Source organism: Rhipicephalus microplus, chromosome 1 (genome assembly GCF_043290135.1).
Source record: "Rhipicephalus microplus isolate Deutch F79 chromosome 1, USDA_Rmic, whole genome shotgun sequence".
In the NCBI taxonomy this organism is placed as follows: Eukaryota; Metazoa; Arthropoda; class Arachnida; order Ixodida; family Ixodidae; genus Rhipicephalus; species Rhipicephalus microplus.
This window is the reverse complement of record NC_134700.1, coordinates 37,625,727-37,647,745: the sequence shown is the minus strand read 5'-3', so window position 1 is coordinate 37,647,745 and position 22,019 is coordinate 37,625,727. Positions and strand designations below refer to the sequence as shown.

Genomic DNA, 22,019 nt, shown 5'->3' with positions numbered 1-22,019 from the left:
GTCCGCGTTGAGTTCCTTGTTAGATTCCACCTTGTGTGTGTAGTGAGGATACTTTGACCTGGTATTGATAGCGATAAAATGTCGTTCAAGTTCTTTGAGGAGGCTGGATAGATCGTTGCTGCACATAGGTGTTAAGCGATTTAGTTGGTGACAAGGTTGCATTTTGGTAGCGGGTGAACGTATAAGGGCGCGAAGTACCGACCATGTTTTCGCAGTGCCCAGGGTGCCTGAAAGACGCTGAGAGAAATGCCGCCAGCTGTTGTGGACAAGGTGCTTGCTGCGTGCATTCTTGTGCCTCCTGTGAAAGTTAGTCGATACGCCAGCAAAGCTTGCGATCGAGGCGTCGGTTCTTTCAACGCCGTGTGAGCCAACTAAGTGCCTCCCACAGTAGCAGAAGGTGTGGGTCCATATCCGGGTTTGCGGTTCTGGTAACGACTGCACGCGTTCACGCATCTAAGTTATCAGAAAAAGACTCCAGCTTTTTGTCATACTGTAACTCTTGGTGAAGGTTTGGTGGCGCTTTCTGAACCGCACCCAGTCCGTGATACGCACCTTCCACTCGGGACAGCGTGCAATGTGTAGTGTTAGTAAAGTCACCACAATATAGTGTTCACTGCCGAAATGTTTGTCGAGAGGACCATGTGATATAACTGGTCCTGTGTTTTCGAAAAATGAAAAGTCGGGGCATGTGTCTCGTGAGAAAACGTTCTCTTTGCGAGTAGGGTGTCTGGGATCTGTATGCAATGTGTATTGCAAGTTGCATATATTGTCCCAGAGCCTAGTTCTTTTTGCTGCTTATTTGCGGTAACCCCACACTGTGTGCGCAACGTTAAAATCTCTGCACAGAAAAGGGTGCGCCCGAGACGCCAAACTTCGATTAGGAGTGGATGTAATGAATGTGTGCATGAGCAGGGAGAACTACACACGTTGTGTATATAGAAACTGCCACTTTTCTTGCCCTGGGTGATTAATGCAAGGATTTGATGAGGAATACTGATGCTTGTAGTGCGAGCGTTGCATGTGATATTTTTTGAAACTAAGGCTCCAGCGAGTCGAGAGTTACCTGCAAAAGAGTCGAAACGAGATAGAGTAGGGGAGCAGTTGGGCTCCTGTAGGAGAATTACATCTGGAGGGTTGGTGGCCATAGCAATGTACTGTTGCAGGGAGTTCCTCTTTTGTCGGCATCTCCGGCAGTTACATTGCAATACCACGATTTACTGCTGGTCAAGGGACGCCATCATCATCGTGAGAGGATGTGGTCTGGCGGTAGTATGGGTGCGTCCACCTGGCACCTGTGAGTGGGGTCTGAGGCCGCATGGCATGATAATTTGCTAGGGAAGCGATGAACTAAAACCATGAGACTACTCCGCGAAGAGGAAGTGCGTGTGCTCCTCTGATGCCTGTATGATGGCTATTATGTACTGCCAAAGCGCCAGAGACTCCTGCTCACACTGTCTATAGCTGCTTGAATTCCAGCATTCATACTATCTTGCAGAGTCCAGCTGTGCATGCATCTGTGTTGCCCCGCCGTGGTGGTCTAGTGGCTAAGGTACTCGGCTGCTGACCCGCAAGTCGCGGGTTCAAATCCCGGCTGCGGCGGCTGCATTTCCGATGGAGGCGGAAATGTTGTAGGCCCGTGTGCTCAGATTTGGATGCACATTAAAAAACCCCAGGTGGTCGAAATTTCCGGAGCCTTCCACTACGGCGTCTCTCATAATCAAATGATGGTTTTGGGACGTTAAACCCCAAATATCAATCAATCAATGCATCTGTGCGTAACGCGCTTCCATGTCACGTCAATTCTTTGAAATTTCGGAGGAAGGGTCGGAATCGGTATTCAGTGGTGGAGGGGTGGGACGTACTTTTGGGTGAAGGTTTAAGGCTATTGTGCTGCTCGGCACTCTGCGCCCAACTTACCTCCCGAGATGCCGCATTGGCTTTGCTAGTCTCCGAAGCTTGATGTTGCTGAAGCTCTGTGGTAGAGGTTGTGGTAGAGGTTGTGGATGTGGTAGAGGTTGTGGAAGCTCTGTGGTAGAGGTTGAAGCTCTGTGGTAGAGGATCAGGAGAAGGACTGATTCTGTCAGTGCCTTGCAGCGGGATGTAGAGCGCGCCTTCCAACAGGACCGCCTACTATTCTTCAGCAGTGTCGCAAACATATTAGTTGTTGATGATGGTGAAAGAGCTTCATCGGTGAAACTCATCAATTTTTGTTGTTACTTGTGGATGCCTTTTTGAACCCAGGACTTATTGAAAGGTTGTCGCTGGCGTCGCGGGCACCGTTGATCAATTGTGGCATGATCCCCTCCACACGATTTGCATCGTAGAGAACACGGGTGCGATAGCTTTGGATTAGGGACGCCACAGTGCTCACAAACGGTGAAGTCCGGAGTGGGGAAATGGTCAGCTCGGTGTCCCAGTTTGAGGCACGTTTTGCAGACCTGGTGTCGGAGGCGGTGGAGGTAGCAGCGTAGCTCTGCTCCAAGGAAGCGGACGAAGCCAGGCACACGAAGGCCTTCCAAACTGACGAGTGTAATATTTTTATGACCCATCATTCGAGCTTGTAGATTCTAGATTCCAATCCCTTGCAGTTCTTCTACCAACCTATGTGAGCTGGTAGCTGGTTCTATTCCCTGAACAATACATTTTCACGATTTGTCGGGGGCTTCCAGATATGCACATACAGGGTAGGTGCGCTGGAAGAGTGACAGCTCTTACCTTCAGGAGGCGTATGCAAAGTGGGATGATGGGGTGCTTATGACGGTCAAGTTTCGCTCTGGCCGGGTTCGTACGATGAGGTTTCTGCAGTCATTCGGACTCACTCCAGCAGCGGCTCATAGTACAGTGGTCAAGGTTGGTCTGGACCATTGATCCAACCTGAGGCTTCCGAGTGGACGCAGGACAACCTTTTCATCTTTTAATGAAAGAGGAGTTAGGCGCTGCGCCGCACTCGACCTCGGCTTGGCCTGAGGGTTCTCTAAGTGAGTTGGGAGGGGCGACGCTGCTTCGAGAGCTGTGGCGTTGCGGGAGCGTCACTAGTTGTGGACCACCTTCCACCAGGCACCATCGTACGCGTCTTCCTCCGCCGTCTTTCGGACGTCGTTAAAAGCGGTGGAATATTCGGCCATTGTTATGCGCAGTGATAGGAAGACTAGTAGCGTTGGTGTCGGATGATGTGCCGATAGCGCCGGCTTTGTCGGTGTCAGTGAGCGTCTCCTCAGTGTCGCTGAGCATCGTAGGTGTCGTTCACTCGCAGTACCTAGCAGGAACAGCGCATAATAGCGATGATGATGTTAGACGTGGCTTGCATTGATGGTCGTGGTGGTTATCGCCAAGAGAGCGAGATGGAACGCTGTCCACTGCAAGCTAGCGGCATGAATCCGCGTCGCCATGCCTAGGCAGTACCTACGCCGGCACAGTTAAGCTTAAAGGAGAGTTCGCCACCTCGGGATTCCGAACACATGTGAATCAGCTAGAAATATGCTTACAGTGTCCGCACAGGCTCTCAGGAGCTCCGGTAAATTGGTGCGTCTAACTGTACAGACGAATCAAATGCCACACTTGACTATCGTTCGAAAAAGATTGACAGAGGAGCCCGTGTGAAACGCGTCCACACACTGTGGCCTACTTGCGGCGAATCAGAACAGTATAGTTTCATTGGCACGTGAGTCTTGGGATAGTATAAAAGACGGTTATCAGTGCATGATGTATTGTTTGTGAAACGTTCATTGTAATATTGTAACGTGCTTGCTCAAGAAAGACGATGGCAGTTGTGCTTGTGCAACGAAGGACTACGAAATAGACGAAGAAGAAGAACTCGCTTACGCGTTCTAATTAAAAAGATCGACCTGCTTCTGGTGTCTCAATCTCTACGGCAAGACCTCTGTTTTGACGTCGTGACACTGGTGGAGGTGCTGGAGTCTACAACCGGATGCAGGACAGTCTTGCTCGGACTCGTTCACATAGTCCAGAGACCCAGCCCCTCGTCACGACTCCGGTACACCAATTCAGTCGGCGCCTACTAGGCCTAAGTCCGGAATCCGCACCTGTTCAGCCTCTAACCAGCATGGCAGCTCCTACCACATCCACGGCTACCCTTCCATCGCAGACCACTCTTTCCTCGCAGATGACTCTTGAACATCCTCGCGTTCCTGAAGTTTTCCATGGGGAAGAGTACGAGGATGTCGAGCACTGGCTCTAACAGTTCAAACGGGTCGCTGTATCTAACCACTGGAACGAACAGCACAAACATGGCCGTGCATATTTCGCCCTGGAAGATAGCGCTCGCACGTGCTCCGGGAACCACGAGGCTACTTTCCAATCTTGGGGAGGTTTTCGTTGAAAGCTCCTCGCCAAATTTTTGAACACCGACCGACGGGATCGCGCACAGCAACTGATTGAGGCTCGCGCACAAAAACCCAACGAAACAGCCGCCATGTACGCAGAGGGTATGATCAGTCTGTTTCGACGAGCTAACCCTGACATGCCCGAGGCGAAGAAGGTGCGTCACCTAATGCAGGGTGTTAAAGAACCCGTGTTTGCGGGCATCGTACGAAATCCACCTACAAGAGTACATGAATTCATGAGAGAGGCGACTGTCATCGAGCGTGCACTGCGACAACGATACCGACACTTTGACCGCCTGCCGAACCACATGGCAGTAAGTGCTGCAGCTGAGAACACTGCCGCGTGTGATAGCTCCCTGCGACAAAGGATTAGGGAAATACTGCGTGAGGAACTTCGGGCCCTCTGCGCCTCTCCTACCCAACCACCCGTCGCATCTGTTGCTGAAATCGTCGACCAGGAGTTGAGGCAAGCCGTTACACCACCGGCGCCAAGTCCGGAGCCACATCCAGCGAACTACGCTGATGTGGTCCGTCGTCTTCCAGCGTCATTTGTGGCGACACCCTTCCAGCCACGATCCGCGGCCGTACCTTCGTGGCAACGGGATTCTATGAGACGACCACAAGTTCGCCGAACTGACTTGTGGCGCATGGCCGATCGCAGACTTATTTGCTTCCGCTGCGGAGAACCAGGTGGCATTGCTCGCTATTGCCGTCATAGCGATTTCGGCTTCGGGAACTTTTCTCATCCCACTTCTTTCCGCTCTGAAGACCATCGTGCCCACGAAGCCGATCAACTGTCGACTGGCCAAGCAACTACACCACGTCGCTGGTGATCTCCATCTCCTGTGCCTCACCGTGACTTCCCTCAGAGCTACGCGGACGTCACCAGATGCCGTACGCCTAGCCCGCGCCGGGGAAACTAACTGCTGCGACCTCCAGGGGCAAGGTTGCCAATCGTCGAGACACCGAAAAGTTCCCCCTATCATCGCAAGAAGATATGACGACAACCACGACGAATACGACGACGAACACGACAACGAATACGACGATGAATACGACGATGAATACGACGACGAATACTAATGCCGGCGAAGTTGTACGTGCTGATCTTGGCGTTTTCATTGACAGACATCACGTTACAGCACTGGTCGACACTGGCGCCGACTTCTCAATCATGCGACAAGAACTCGCCGACCGCCTTAGAAAGGTCAAGACACCGTAGACAGGGCCACACATGTGGAGTGCTGGTGGTCAGCTGATGATTCCCACGGGTAAATGCACCGCTCGACTTCGCATTGGGGATTGTAGCCTCGTGGCCACTTTCGTCCTGTTGCCATACTGCTGTAAAGAACTAATTTTGGGCATGGATTTTCTTCGAGATCATGGCGCTGTTATCAACATCCCTCAACGTATGGTGACGTTTTGTGCACATCCGTATCTCGACGACAGCAGCGACGAACTACGCGGCAGTTTGCGAATAGCCGACGATGTGACGCTCCCACCGAGATCCTGCTGCCTTGTGTCTGTGTCCAGTGGGTGGCCTTCCTATAAGGATGTGATAGTGGAGCACATAGTCGCTCTTTTGCTCGTGCAAGGCACGAGCAAAAGAGCGACCATCACGAGAGGAATCCTAACGCTTACTGGTGGACAGGCAGAAGTGCTCCTCACAAACTTCAGCAACAAGCGCCGTCAAATCCATAAGGGTACCACAATTGCCTACTCCGACGATAGAGACCAAGCCGGGGATTGCTGTACTTTGCAACCAGATGACGCGACAGTCCCTGTCTCGACAACTTCGTCGGTGGACATCTGCTCCACGCTACCGCCCTCTGATAGGAAACGCCTGCTTGGACATTACACCAATTCGAAGACTGCTTTTCACGTACGTCAAAGGTCCAGCGGACACCATTGACCAAGCACCGCATCATTACTGAAGACAACACGCAACCGATTCGGCAGAATCCCTACATTGTGGCTCCGAAAAAACGCGAGGAGATTCAGAAGCAAGTACAGAAGATGCTCGTGGATGACGTCATACAACCTTCCAAAAGTCCTTGGGCCTCCCCCATGGTTTTGGTCAAGAAAAAAGACGGCAGCTTGCGTTTCTGTATTGATTATCGCAAGTTGAACCAAGTCAAGAAGAAAGACGTTTATCCACTGCCTCGCATAGACGATTCACTCGATCGGCTGCGTCATGCGCGCTATTACTCTTCAATGGACCTCCGAAGCGGCTACTGGCAGATAGAAGTCGACGAGAGAGATCGTGAAAAAACGGCCTTTGTGACGCCTGATAGCCTTTACGAATTTAAGGTGCTTCCTTTTGGGTTGTGCTCGGCGCCAGCCGCTTTTCAGCGTCTCATGGACACCGTACTATCGGGCCTGAAGTGGCAAACATGCTCGGTCTATCTGGACGATGTTGTTGTATTCTCAGCATCATTCGAGGAACATCTCAACCATCTATCCACCGTACTGGAAGCCATACGCTCAGCCGGCCTGACATTAAAACCAGAAAAATGTCATTTTGGTTTCAACGAACTCAGCTTCCTAGGCCACGTCGTCAGTCACGAGGGTGTTCGACCTGACCCGGCCAAAATAGACGCCGTAGCGCAATTTCCCGCACCCCATGGCAAAAAGGTTGTGAGACGCTTCTTAGGGTTGTGCGCCTATTACCGGCAATTTATCGAGGACTTTTCGTCTATTGCGGCGCCATTGACACGACTCACGCGTGAGGACGTCCCCTTCTTTTGGGGTGAACAGGAGCAAATGGCGTTCATTGAACTGCGACAACGCTTGCAAACACCTCCAGTCCTTGCGTGCTTCGACCAGGATGCCCCTACAGTACTTCACACTGACGCCAGCATTGTAGGTCTAGGTGCCGTTCTGGTGCAGTGGCAAGACGGCTGTGAAAGAATAATAGCCTACGCCAGCAGAACTCTCTCTCGCACGGAGGAGAACTGCTCGACAACCAAGAAGGAGTGTTTCACCGTGGTGTGGGCAGTCATCAAATTTCGTCCGTATTTGTACGGCCGCTCCTTCAAGGTTGTTAGCGACCATCACTCTTTGTGCTGGCTCACCAACCTTAAAGATACATCTGGTTGTTTGGCGCTCTGGAGTCTAAGACTTCAAGAGTTTGACATGACCATCGTCTACAAATCTGGGAAGAGGCACACCGACGCTGCCTGTCTCTCACGGTCGCCAGTGGAAACGGTCGCTCCAAATGACGAAGACATCGACGCGGCATTCTTGGGAGTTGTCAACACTAGTGCCACTATTGCACGAGAGCAGCGCAGTGACCCTGAGCTGTCACCACTCATTGAATATTTAGAAGGACGACGTAAAGACGTGCCGCGTTTATTTGCTAGAGGACTGCCATCTTTTTGCTTGCGAAACAATGTTCTCTATAAGAAAAACTTCTCACCAACCGGTATAACCCGAACTTGCTCGTCGGTCCTGCCTCTCTTCGAAAAAAATTATGGAAGCGTGCCATGATGAAGCAACTTCTGGTCATCTCGGCTACACCCGAACATTGTGCCGACTACGGTGCAAGTACTACTGGCCAAAGTTACCTGCTGCTGTTAACCATCACGTGCGAACTTGCACCGACTACCAAAAATGCAAAGTCCCTCCCAGCAAGTCAGCTGGTCTTTTACATCCAGTCGAAGCACCAGAAAAGCCGTTCACCCAGATTGGAATGGACTTCCTGGGTCCCTTTCCAACTTCCACAACAGGGAACAGATGGATTATTGTGGTCACTGATTACCTGTCCCGTTATGCGGAGACTAAGGCAATGCAGCGTGGCACAGCAGCAGAAGCCGCTCAGTTTTTCATCGAAAACATCGTCCTTCGGCATGGCGCTCCGACAACAGTGATCACAGACAGAGGACCTGCCTTCACCGCAGAGCTTTTGGAGTCGGTTCTCAGACTCAGCGGTACAGCTCACCGGAGAACAACTGCATACCATCCGCGGACAAACGGACTGACGGAGCGCCTCAATAGGACTCTCACAGACATGATCAGCAAGTACGTTGACACGGAACATAAAAACTGGGATCAGATATTGCCGTACGTGACCTTTGCTTATAACACTGCTCGACAAGAAACCACTGGAATGACACCATTCAGTCTGATCTATGGTCGCACAGTCACGACAACATTGGATGCCATGTTGCCGCATGAGTGTGACGACATCCATGTAGACGCCGAAGAATTCACTCAGCGTGCCGAAGAAGCCAGACAGCTCGCGCGCGTGCGCGTCTGTCATCAGCAGCATCAAGAAGCACAACGCTCCGACACCCGACACAAGTTTGTTAGCTACACACCAGGCGACGAAGTGTGGGTCTGGATTCCGATACGTTTACGTGGATGGTCTGAGAAATTGCTAAGACGGTACTTGGTCCATACAGCGTCACGCGACGCTTGAACGACGTGAACTACGAAGTCGTTCCCGACAATAATTGTAGTTCTAAGCGCCAAAAGCATTTGCCCGAAGTCGTGCACATAGTGCGTATTAAACCGTAGTTATCGAGTTAATTACCTTCCCGTTACCGTCATACGCCACTTTATACGCCTGCTAGAGCACCTCAGTTGCGCATCGGGACGATGCTTCTTTCGGAGGGAGGCAAATGTCACGTGCTTGCTAAAGAAAGACGATGGCAGTTGTGCAAGTGCCACGAAGGACTACGAAATGGACAAAAAAGAAGAACTCGCTTGCGCGTTCTAATTAAAAAGATCGACCTGCTTCTGGTGTCTCAATCTCTACGGCAAGACCTCTGTTTTGACGTCGTGACAATATAGTCTGTGTTGTCTGCAGAAACCTAAACATCGAGTCACTTAATTATTATTAAGAATTGTATAGCTATCGTATAGCATAGCTTATTTATGTCCTGAGGATCAGTCTACGACTGATGCTGGCTGCTACCACGTCGGTACAGAGAGGCCAAGCCACTCTGGCGCCACGCGGGCCCTCTAGACAGCCCTGAGTTGGTCCGTCAGCGCGTCACTGTGCAGCAGTCGCTGCCACCAATTTTCACCGTGAAAAGCCGCAACGGCCATTGGCGAGCAGCGACAGAGCATGTGTTCAAAATTGCGCAAGCCCGCACACTTACTACAATAAATCGAAGCCCCCAGTCCGGATTATTTCATTCATAAAAACTGGGTTGGGGTATATCCGCGTCTGCAGAAGTTTTAATGTAACCGCCTGGGGCCTGTTAAGTCTAGAATGTGGCAGGGGGAATCCCCTGCGCTCTAAGTAATAATGTTTGGTTATATTATTGTACGTTACCAGCTGGTACCTTAACTCTGGAGCGGGAGATTCAGCCGACTCAGAGATTGTACAGCACACTAATTTTCGTGCCTTCCTGTGAGCCAGCTCATTGAGATTACGTGGTGCTTCTCCACTGACCCTACGTGCACCGCGAGCCAAGTAATGGTATGCGGAGCGATGTCCTTACCATGCAGCAGTCTCTGAGCTGGTTCGCTAATAACTCCCATCAAGGAGGCTTCAATTGCAGAGCGAGAGTCACTAAATACTAAAACTCTTTCCGAATCAATGAGTGCTAGGGCAATAGTCATCTGCTCAGTGACCCCCAGATCTTTAGTATAAACGGAAGTGGCATTTCAAACGCTCCCATTTCCATCTACCACCACCACCACTGAGTAAGCATCTTCGCGGTTAATCCATGCTGTGTCAACAAACGCAGACTCTTCCTCCTGACCGTTCTCTGCATTGTTCATTCACCGTAAGGTGTCGACCTCCACAAAGCTTGCAACAAGGCTCACAGTTTTGGTTCTCTGCAGAATTCTTAGCACCGCATCCCCGGCATTCAAGGCAATTGGGCACAGGACAGACACCCGCTCGCTGTCCAAGCTTTCCACGCACATAGCATACTTCGACTTGCTTGCAGTACAAGTAATAACGAACCAAAGTTGGCACATACCTTAAACTTGGGGACTCTTAAGCCGTCAAACACAATGATTACCAAACCGGTATTCTTGATCCTTTTGACGGCCAGAGCCAGTGAATTGCGTTCATTTACGATGTTCCGCTCAAGTGCAGCAGGTCTATCTCTAATGTCCACATGGCGAATCACCCCTTTACACGTAGAGTATAGGGCAGTCTCGTATGCACTGACTTCAAAATTCTTGTTCTTCAATCTTGCTGACCTGATTCTGACAAAGCGTTCGGCGTTGCTCTTCTCTGGCGTACTAGCCCCAAATATATTTAGTCTGGAGTTGGGGCAAATAATGTCTTTTTGAATCTGCTTAGTAATGAGGCTGCCGCGTCAACGATAGCCTTGCCCGCAGTTGTAGAACCGACTTTCTCCAGATACAATCTACCCCGGGGTGAATTACTATCTTGATGTTCTCTTCCGGCATCGGTGGAGTTCGCGACGCCTTCAGAATGCGTCGCCTAATTACCAAGCCTCTGTGCCGTCACTCTGTGCATCAACGTTCAGCCAGGTCACATTGTGAACCACCATCACCTGATGCAGGCTTCGTCGGAAGTCATGATTTTCGGTTGGACACCATCCGCCATCCTAGATCTTCAGTAAATTTCTCTGCCGACAGCACTTCTCCTTGTAGTTGCATAGCTACCATGCCGGACGTGCGTGTTCCACCACGTAGGGCTGCCAGACGCTGTACCTAGTACTTGGCCAACGCGACGGCAGCACAAAAGTTGAGATAATGTCCAGAAAAGCAGTGGCCCACTTCAAGGTTTGACATGTGCCGAATCCCGTCTTCTTCACGGATCGGATGATCTCAAGTATGGACCACACAGTGACGAAAATGCTGCGGAAACATTAGCAAAAGACGTAGCCGAATTGAATGTGTCTACTCGTCTCGGCGACCGCAGCGTCTCTACTTTACGGGTAATGGGCCCGCCCTTTTACTTATAGCAGTACTATAGCGCCGCGGCAGACATGACACAAAATGGAGAGAGCAACGTGTCTCGAGGAGTATGAGCCAAGGGGTACGATCAGAATGCATCTGCCATGGCCATGACGTCACTCCCCGGGAATGCGCGGCCCAGCTAGGTGCACGCAATGACTGCTTCTCGCACATGTACAGCACTGCTCATTGTACACCACGCTAACCCACTCAACCTGGCCAGTGTAGCTTGGGCACCCTAGTGTAGCTCAGGCTACAAAATTTCACGTGACGGAAAAAATTTTGAAGGTTTTTCTGCTAATCATTGCATAAGCTGCCACGATTGATCACCCAACTCCAGTATTGATTCCGGCAGTAAAAAGAGCAAAACACATTTCACACACAAAATCACGGAATGAGAAAGAACTTGCTATCTGAGAAATGGCGTGCTTTCTCGTGCTTTCTCTGCAGATCACGGTTAAAGAGATGGCCTACGTGCGCAATAGGGGTAAATGATGTCGGTGTAGAAGAATACAAATACGCGCGCGCTTTCTAACTAAAGGTTGCTGAAAGTTGAGCGATCACCATCGTTGTTTCTGTTCCGTTGCTTACGCACAAATATAATGTACTAAGAAGTTCAACTCTTGCTACTGTAATTTCTATCAACTAGCATTTTTAAACGTGCTCTTCAATCTAGTTAAACTGGCCTCAAACATGAGCGGCTTCATAGGGCATAACTGCCCGGTATGAGATCGTACAACCTTAGCGTCGAGCACCGATATCACCGTGGTGGTTCAGGTACGCTATTCTAAAATGATGAAGCGTTCACTTTCTCGAAATTAGCTGTCATAGTGTAGTCAGATCTCCCGCTACGGAGTGCTTAGTTGACCCCTTGCGGGGTCAATGTGCCTCTCCCAATATGAATGTTTGTTTTCATTTCCCTAGCCATCTTGTTTTTAATTGTCAGAATGAACCAGCAACGTCTGGCTCGTTCACTCACCTGGTTCCTGCATCCTCCTCTTCGGGCTTCCCGCCGTGGAGTGCACCACACGTCTTTTGGGCAGGTACATCATCACTTCGTCGGCCTCTTGCTCGCCTCCCTGCTCCTTCTGCTCCTTCTCTCCGGTCGCGTCCTCACCCGCCACGTGGCTGGCTGCGCGACCAGCATCACGGCTGTCATCGCCGAAAAGAGAGGCGCCAACTACGGGAGCTTCTCGGGCGTACTGCTGCTGCTGTTCGCCCAAGAGAGCGGGGAGCAGTCGAGCCATGCGGCTAGAAAGCAGCCGGTAGTAGTATCTCTCTTCTGGGCTGCTGCTACTGCGGGAGGGCGCTACAAGGGCACGCCCATGGAGCTCCTGGGGGTCCCTCCTAGGAACAGAGGTTCGCTTGGAGGCGCCGTAGTGGTGCTGCTGGCCCTGCTGAGGAGAGGCGCCGCCGGGGAAGTGTGATGACCTCTGGATGTTCTCGAGGTCGAGGCAGAGCCCCAACCCAGACATCAGAAGAAGCAGGGAGCCGCTGCGCAGCATGCCGGTGGCCGCGCCTTAGCCTGCACAGCATTTGAAAAAGGGTGGTCTATTGTCTTACCTGGTTATCATAAATTTTTGTCCTTTTTGAAATGCAACAATGCTTCCATTGGCCACAAGATCGCTCAGTTGACTCAACTAATGCACCAAAATTCTCCATTCGCAAGTTAAACACTGAGAAAAGAGGTCCACTGCATCTTCAAATATTTTGACCTTCACCAGGATTGTCTCGCATAAAATGAATACTCTTTTGTAGTCCAGGAAGTCAGTCCGCGACCGATGCTGGCTGCGTCAAGACAGGATGGCCAAGATGATTTGTCAAAGTGAACAAGCTGTTGAAATGAACGAATGAATGAATGAATTATTAAACTTTATTTTCGTATCCAGCATGTTTGTGGGCCGGGCCAGACCACACAAGGAAGTACCGGAAGACCTTGTCTCTGCACAGCCTCCCTGGCCTGCTGGATAGCCCATTTTTGGTCTTAAACCTCCGAGCTGAGAAGCACAAGCCGCCACTGCTCCCGGAGGACCTCAAGAAAACTTGCTAATAAGTTGGAGGATTCCCATATTATATGTTTATAAGATGCCTTTTCTGTTACACATGACTTACATTTATTGTCCAGGTATAAGTGTGGGTAGCTCTTGTGAAAATGCACGGAATTCGGGTAGAAGTTTGTCTGTAGCTGTCAATATTACGATGCTTCTTGCCTGTTTAGACTCGTTTAAGTGCGGGAAAGACACACCTTAGTTCTTTGCAGTGTTACATGTATTCGCCAGCTCGTTCGAATCGGATATACCAGTCTCTATGTGCGCCGAGAATCATACGCGGTATTTCGGTTATTCTACTTTGTGTTGTTCTTGATCATCAACAAGGATTCTTAGGGCTTGTGTTAAAATCCGTCCTTGCGTAAAATTTCTGATGGCTACTTGCGAATCGCTCAGTATGAGTGTTTGTTGGAGGTGATAGCCATGGCTATGGCTACCTCATCAGCCTCCTCTGTATTGCTTGTTATGACAGAGCACGCAATAATACAAAGGCTGGACGAGTCGATCACGAGAACAGTGTGAGCCTTTTGTTCCGGGTAAGGGCTAGCATCTACAAAAGAAAATTTACTGTTCCAGCCATGTGCTTCGAGCAGTGCTTTTGCTCGGGGTTTTCTGTGGTCCATGTTTTTATTGGGCTTCATGTCTTTTTGGAATTGGGTTAGAGATGATCTGAGCTCTGATTTGATTGGGGATATCATGTTCGAAACCATGTTGTGCATGGTGCATATTTCCTTATTTGCTCATTATGCTTCTTCATGTTTTAGATTTAGTGAATGTTTCAAGCTGGGATATGCGCTGAGCTATTATATTCCCTTCAAGCATGTTGTGTAGTCCTAGATCAAGAAGTAGGTCTGTGCTAGCATACTCAGGTATTCCTATCGCTTGTTTGTAGACCTTCCAGATGAGTGCATTTATTTTGTTAATTTAGGCTTTTTGCCAGTTGTGGTATGCTGCTACATACGTTATGTGGCTTATGACGAAGGCCTAGATTAGACAATATATGTGGTCTTCTTTCAAACCTTGGTGTTTGTTTGTGACCCTGCGAATGAGTCTCATCGTATTTGTGACTTTGGCACTGGCAGTCTGGCCGTTGGCGCCGTCAGCATCGATGACTAATCCCAGTACCCGTATTTTTGGGACTATCGGTATAACTGCGCCCTTCTGTGCATGAATCCTAATTTCCTCGTATTGACGCTTGTTTTCCTCTAACGTCAATGGTCTGCCTCTAATTGCTGGCCTGTAGAGAAGTTCCCATTTCTCCGAAGAGCTTGTGAGTTCTGTGCCTTCCAGGCATTGCTAAGCTATTCCTAATGTTTCTTGGAATCTCTTTTCTATGTAGCCGTCGCTGCCGTTACTGACCCATATTGTGATATCATCCGCGTATATAGAGTAATATACTTCTGGGATTTTATCTTGCGCTTTGGGTAGTTCAATCATGATTAGAATAAGTAGCATTGGCAATATTACGGAGCCCTGTAGAGTGCATCTACAAGTCGTGTAATCGAATCCCGGCTGCGGCGGCTGCATTTCCCACGGAGGTGGACATGTTGTAGGCCCATGTGCTCAGATTTGGGTGCACGTTAAAGAACCCCAGGTGGTCTAAATTTTCGGAGCCCTCCACTACGGCGTCTCTCATATTCATATTGTGGTTTTGGAACGTTAAACCCCACAAATCAATCAATCAATCTTTAAACTGCCTCTGCAGCTTAATCTTTAGAGATCAGATGTAAGGCCTCCTAAGCTGACTCTTGTTTTCCGGTTGGTTAAGAAGTGTCCGACGAAATTGTAGGCTCGCTCAACCATGTTTAAGCTCAATATGCGGCCGGGAATTGTTTCATGAGCTGCATTGTAAAACGATTTCTTGCAATCCAGATCGAGTATGCCTCGTGTGAATGTTGTGGGGCAGTCTATGATTTGGTGTTTAATCTGTAGCATGGCGTCTTGAGTGGCTAGGTGACGACGGAAGCCTATCATTGTGTATGGGTAGTATTCACTATTTTCAAGACAGTTGTTGGCTCTATTTTGAAATGCATGTGCCATCAGTTTTGCTACGCATGACGTTATTCAGATGGATCAGAGATTTAGTTTGTTGGTTGGCTTTCTAGTTTTTGGTTAAGTGTAGTCCTAGCCTCTTTCCACGCATCGGGTATTTCCGCTTCAGTCCAACATTTGTTCATATATCCAGTTAAAATTCTATGGATTCATTGTCCAGGTTATGTAATGTTCGGTTGGTAACTCCATCGGGTCCAGGCGCTGATTTTATATTTAATTTGTGGAGCTCCGCGGTGATCTCCGATGCGTCAAAGTTTTTGTCCATTTTGGGGCTTGCTTCGCCTGTATGGTTTTTATGTTGTAGTGGTGGCGATTTGGGCATGTAGATATTTTGTAACTCTGTCATGAGCTGTTCGTCGTTACCTTAGCATTCGCGTGTGAGACGACTAATAGTGTTGTCTCTGTTCAGTTTTGGTACTGATGGGATCCAAGAGAAACAATAAGAACTTCTACGTTTGTGATGTTCCAATATGGGTGCCCATTTTCTTACAAATCTCCGCCCATTGTTGCTCACCCAGCTGCTTGCAGTGACTTTCAGTGTCTTTGTGGAGCTGTGCTATTTTTCGGATCATTCTATTGTTTAATTGTCTCCGCTATATGTGTTGTAACGCTTCTTTAGCTCGCCACGTGGTAGATTATTCTGTTACCGATGTGCTCCACAGGGATATCTGTTTGTACTGCATGTGTGGCTTTTCTGACGGTGTATATTATGCTATCGCACCATTGCTGGATATCGTCAAGGTGTTCAGTAATTTTTTTCTGATCTCCCGAAATATATCCCCGTCAACTAGACGTCTCGTGTTACGCTCGGTCGTAATTCTGTCGCTGTTGGTGAATGGTAGGTGCGTTTGGAGTACGCGATGGTCACTGCCTAAATCATCTAATGTGTTGTACTCTGTAGCCCCCGGGGCATTCTTGGTTATTGTAAGCTCCGGTGTTGTGTTTCGCTGGGTGCTTGTACGTATGCGTGTGTGTGCATGCGGGTGTGTTGTCAGAGTAAGGTGTTCGTCTTGTATGCTCTGCCATAACCGTTTTTCTTTGGGGTGGTGAAACCATATCCTTATGCCTCGTGTGGGGCTTTCAAGACCCCTGCTCTGATGAGCGGGGCGCTGCCAACTGATATCACGGCCTGCCTAAATAGAGTGTGAAATTGTTGAATGTGATTTGAAGGACTGCTCTTTACGTTAAGAATAAATATGCTGCTTAATTTTGCTTTCCTAGTAAAAAGTTTTTTTCATTATATGGTTTTATCCACATTGTAGATTATGGGTTCTGACCCTAATGTCCCTCCGTACTAGTGTAGTGAGAGCTTTATTTCCTTCTTCACGACCGAGACTTACTGACTGGTATCCTGGAAGTTTGGCGAGACCATGTGTTTCTTGAAGTAAAATAACACCTGGCTTGTTACCTTGTCTAATGTCCTGGGGGATGACAGATCTCTTAGCCCTGAATCTTTTACCATTTCAATTTCATATGCGGAGTTGTCATTTACCACGCCTCATCATCGCCGTTCGTTATCTGTGTGGGGGGCGTGAATATAGGTGGGTGGATGAGAGGGGTTGGTGATTTTGTGGGAGTTGCCTGCAGGAGATATGGAGCCTATGGTTGTTGGTGAACGTTCGCGACTGCACCATGAAGGTCTGCCGATGTTTTCGCGTTGTTTCCTCGTTCCGGCGTTTCTAACCTGGCTGCTTGTGCCGTAAGGTCAACAGGCGTCTTAGGGGTGGTTTTTAGAATCGATTGGAGCGCGGTTAATAACTGTTCCACTTTTTTCTCAATGTTATCCTACTATTTGCTGCGAGATGCTTTCTTGTTTGATGTTGAGGGATCTGTAGTTTTCTACGTTTTTGCCTTTCGTTTTAACGGAAGAGCAGTTACCTCTTTGAGATCGTCGGCTATGAGTATTTCCTCCAGCATCAGAGTATTGGTTATTATAAGGCTTCTGGTTCTGCGCAATTGCGTTTCATAGCGAGGAGTTTTATTTGAGCTTGCATATCTTCCAACATTTTTTTATTCGTCTGTTTTCATCTTTCTGCCGTTGTAGCTCTTGACACTTGCTTTCATTGCTACTGTTGTTATTTTTAACCCCCTGTTTTTCCTCCGTTCGCAAGCCATGTGCTTTCTCTGCCCAGCTCATCTTGTTTGTTGGTCCCTTAGACGCCGATCCCGACCTAGAACTGGCATGGGAGTTTGCAGGGCTATGGTTCCTTGAAACGGAGCGAGATCTTGTTTGTTGTCGTTTTCCTTATCTCCATGTTGAGTGCTCACATGGTGACGATGATCTTTGCATTTGATGTTCTGGTAGTCTGGCTTATTGCCCCTGTTTTACAATGTAGTTTCTTGAACCTGGCCGTGCAGCTTTTATCGGCTTTAGCGTGGTCTTTTCCACAAATTTGACAGCTACTGTCGCATCTGTGGTCGTCTTTGGGGTTGGGAATGTCGCAACCAGCCCAGAGTTTGTCTTGGGGGTTGGGGCACTCGTCCCTTCCGGGTCCCAGCCTGTTGCACTGCTTGCAGTAGTCAATTTGCTTTTGGTATAGTGTGCACGCCATTATTACTCCATCACAGCACACAGGAGGGTACCGTGTTTGAACTGAAGAAACGACCGTTGTTGTATTCTGCAGTCGTTTATCCGTGATGACGATGTGGATTGTTTCAGTGACAGTGTCACCCTAATGCTGTCAGGAGTTTCTTCTAGTGGTATTCCTTCAATGATACCCTTGGCTGCATCTTCTGTGGCTGTTTCGTACGCTGCCACTTCATAATCTTTGCTTTGTACACGTATTTTCTTGCTTTTTCTGTACTGGTCAGCTCGGTCAGTGTCTGGGGTGCATACTACCATAATGTTTTTTGTCTTGTAGGGTCATATTGCGTCGATGTGCCGGAATTCTGATGGTGTAGCCGCGGCTTCATGTATGCCTCTGGTTAGATACGTTGGGCCAGGTGCGGCTACGCGTAGGCCTTCTCTGCCGAAGTGACAACGCGAGGCCATACAGAAACAAGTCGACGAAATGCTACGCGACGACATCATTCAGTTTTCAACGAGTACATGGGTGTCACCGGTGGTGTTAATGAAGAAGAAAGATGGAACTCTACGCTTCTCCGACGGCTATCACCGCCTGAACAAAACCTGAAAGAAGGACGTGTGCCCTCTCCCAAGGATAGGCGACGCCGTAGATTGCCTTCACAATACGAGGTACTTTTCTTCGATGGACCTGAAGACCAGCAATTGTAAAATTGAAGTCGACGAGAAAGACAGAGAAAAGACCGCCTTCATACCACCGGACGGTCTGTTCGAGTTCAAGATGATTCCCTTCGGTCTCTGCGTGGCACCTGCGACTTTCCAACGAGTCATGAATACAATCCTGGCTGGCTTGAAGTGGCAGACTTGCCTTGTTTATTTTGAGGATGCCAATGTGTTTTCGTCAGCTTTGACGAACACCTTCAGGGCCCCGTATCCGTACTTTAAGCAATCAGTAGCTCTGAACTTACACTAAAGCCAGAAAACTGCCGCTTTGCGTACAAGTAGTTCCTGTTTATGGATCACGTGATCAACAAGAGAGAAGAGCGCCCACACCTGCAGAAAAGAGCTCACATTGCTGCCTTCGCACCACACACCAACAAGAGGGCCGTGCGCCAATTTCTCGGCTTGTGTGCCTAGTACAGACGCTTTGCCGAAACCTTTTCACAAATCGCCGAGCCACTAACACAACTCACGAAGACCGACGTCAATTTTAATGGAAAACAGCGCAATTGGAAGCATTTCAGAAACTCAACAATACTTGCGACACAGCCGATACTTGCGCATTTTGACGAATATGCCGAAACAGAAGTACACACCAACGCAAGCAGCGTAAGACTCGGCGCCGTCCTTATACAAAACACCGACCGCCTGTAAAGGGTTATCAGTTATGCTAGCCGGTCGCTATGAAAGGCAGAGGACAACTATTCCACCACAGAAAAGGAGTACCTTGCCATCATCTGGGAAGCGTTGAAATATAACCCTTACCTCTATGGCAGGCTTTTGAAAGTTGTGAGCGACCACTGCACCCTGTGTTGGCTAGCTATTTTGAAAGACCCTTAAGGTAGCCTCGCACGATGGAGCCTAACCTTCGTATTCACAAACGCTCCTCGACTCGACTTTCACCCTTCACTTGGCAGAGTTGAGCACTGCGCCGCCGCTCGGCTGAAATTGGCGCTGCGCCCCACAAAATCGCAGCAGATTATCGCTGATGTGCAGTGACTTGTCGTGGCTAGAGACGGCACTCCCATCGGCTTTCTCAAGTGAAGGTGGAGCGATGGGTGAAGGGGCGTTCTAGAATACGGGGGTAAGACTTTATTTATTTATTCAATACTGTGGGCCTTTTCAGGCCTATACAGGAGAGGGCGTACGGAGCAATCAACCTTTCATATCGTGGAGATGAAAAGAAATGAAAATATGCTACAAAAACCGCAAAAACAGAGATATAACAGTATAAAGCAATAAACGAACAATGCACATGTGTTTCACTGAGAAGAAAAGAAAGTACTTAGCATGATAACATCAACGGTAACATTGATATACAGCTGCAGGTGGTTAAGCACGTGTAGCGATGTGCGAGCACATGCGCGATACACTGTTTCAACCTTTATTTCGGCAAAGATAGCACAGCATTTATTGCAATGCCTCTAAGTGAATTTCCAACAGCGATGAAAATGATTCAGGTGATTGTGCACTGACAACGTCGTTCGGCAAGTCATTCCACATCTCTATAGCCGCGGGAAAAAAAAGAATACTTCTAAGTGCTACAACGTGACAGAAATGGGCGTATGCATTTGTCGTTGTTATTTCTACTGGAGTGACGGTGCAGAGCTTTAAGGTAATCATCCTTATTTAAATTTAACAGGTTCTTTGAAAGAAGAAAAAGAAATTTCAGGCTGGCTAATTGTCGTCGGTTAGTAAGAGTTGCGACACGTGCGTGCAAACGCAGCGCGAAAACACTCTCTTGCCTGGCATACTTTGAAAAAATAAACCTAAGAGCCCGGTTTTGAATCTTTTCCAATGCAGCAATTATGTTCTTTTGGTGCGGGTACCAAATTATTGCTGCATATTCCAGGACGGGTCTAATGAGCGTCTTATAGGCTGTTAGTTTAACTTGAGGGGAAGATCCAGTCACTTTACGCCTTAAGAAACCTAGTTGTTAAAATGCACGTGGAGAAATTCGATTCTTGTGGACATCCTACTTTAATGATGATGCTATTGTGACCCCCAAGGACTTTACGGTATTCACGTGCTTGACGTATGCCACAGAGAAGGTGTACTGAAAGTGAAGTGGTGTCTTTCTATGGTAAATTGTAATGCACATGGTTTGGTCTTTATTAAATTGCATACCGTGTTTTTCACACCATTGCCCGATATTTTCTGAAGATTTGTCAAGTTTTACCTGGTCTTCTGTTGTGCAAGTGGGAGAGTATATGACGCAGTCATCTGAAAAAAGCCTCATTGTAATACCTGGTTCATGTCATTGATGTATATGAGAAAGAGTGTTTGTCCTAGTACAGACCCCTGGGGAACACCGGAGAACACGTCGGTACGGTCGGTCTCAACATTATTAAAAGAAACATACTGGGTGCGGTTAGAAAGATAAGGGGCAATCCAATGGACGATTTGTTAGCTAACCCCAAATGATTGAAGTTTTTGTATAAGCAACAAGTGCAGGACGTGGTCGAATGCCTTAGAAAACTTCACGATTACTCCGGAAGCTAAAACAATGGCGTATGAAATGACTATTCTTCCAGTACTGACGTATGAAAGTCATCTATGGGAACCGTACATCAAAACAAATGCACTAAAATGTGAGCGTATACAAAACAAAGCCTTACGGTTCATTTTCAACTCCTATTCGAGAACTCAGTCTATTGGTGAGCTTAGAGACAGAGCCGGTTTAATAATGTTGAAATAAAAAAATGGCAGCATATCCACGGAGTGAATGATGGAGAGGAGGGCGAAGCATTCGTCCGTCTATGCGTCCGTCTGTGTGACCGTCCATGCATCTGTTCGTGCACCCGTCCCTGCGTTCGTTCATGCATCCGCCCCTGCATCCGTTCATGCGTCCATCCATGCATCTGTCTGTGTGTCCGTTCGTCCATCTATTCAACACTCCAAGTCCCACCATCTCGCATCTTTTTATCATATATTCCCCATATAGAAGCACCGCCATTCAGTGGACATTATAAGGACTAAGCTAGAGGTGGCACACGCACATTTTTTTACGGCTTGCGCTTCGGGTCTACTTCCCACCTTCAACCACCTTGAGTTCATGGTATATACTAGTTCACTGTATTCATGGCACTGCGGCCCAATGCTCGCTAAACCTTTCTAAAACCAAGGAGGCTACGCCCAGAGAGTATAACGTAGCAACCTTTTCCTGTCAGATAGTGCTCTATGTACATGCCAGTGGCTGCTAATGTGAAATGCGAGACAGCAGGATTCAGCTTTTGATTTCTTACGGCTTGCGCTTCGTATCTGCTTCCCCCCTTTAACAACCCCGAATTCATTCATGGTATATACTAGTTCATTGTATTCATGGCCCTGCGGCTCAACGCTCGCTAAACTTTTCTAAAACTAAGGAGGTTACACCCAGCGAGTATAACGTAGCGACTCTTTTTTGTGCGATAGTGCTCAATATACATGCCAATGGCTGCTAAT

The 22,019-nt window shown here is 48.5% G+C and overlaps 1 protein-coding gene across 1 annotated transcript in view; it reads right to left on the bottom strand.

Moving 5' to 3' along the window:
- The window catches only part of LOC119178024 (uncharacterized), a 186,509-nt gene that overhangs the window by 138,627 nt on the left and 25,863 nt on the right, over positions 1 to 22,019 (bottom strand). Inside the window, exon 2 of the mRNA XM_037429194.2 lies at positions 12,211 to 12,756. Coding sequence (XP_037285091.1) covers positions 12,211 to 12,736 — 526 coding nt within the window. The 5' untranslated portion in view covers positions 12,737 to 12,756. The remainder of the gene's footprint in view (positions 1 to 12,210; positions 12,757 to 22,019) is intronic.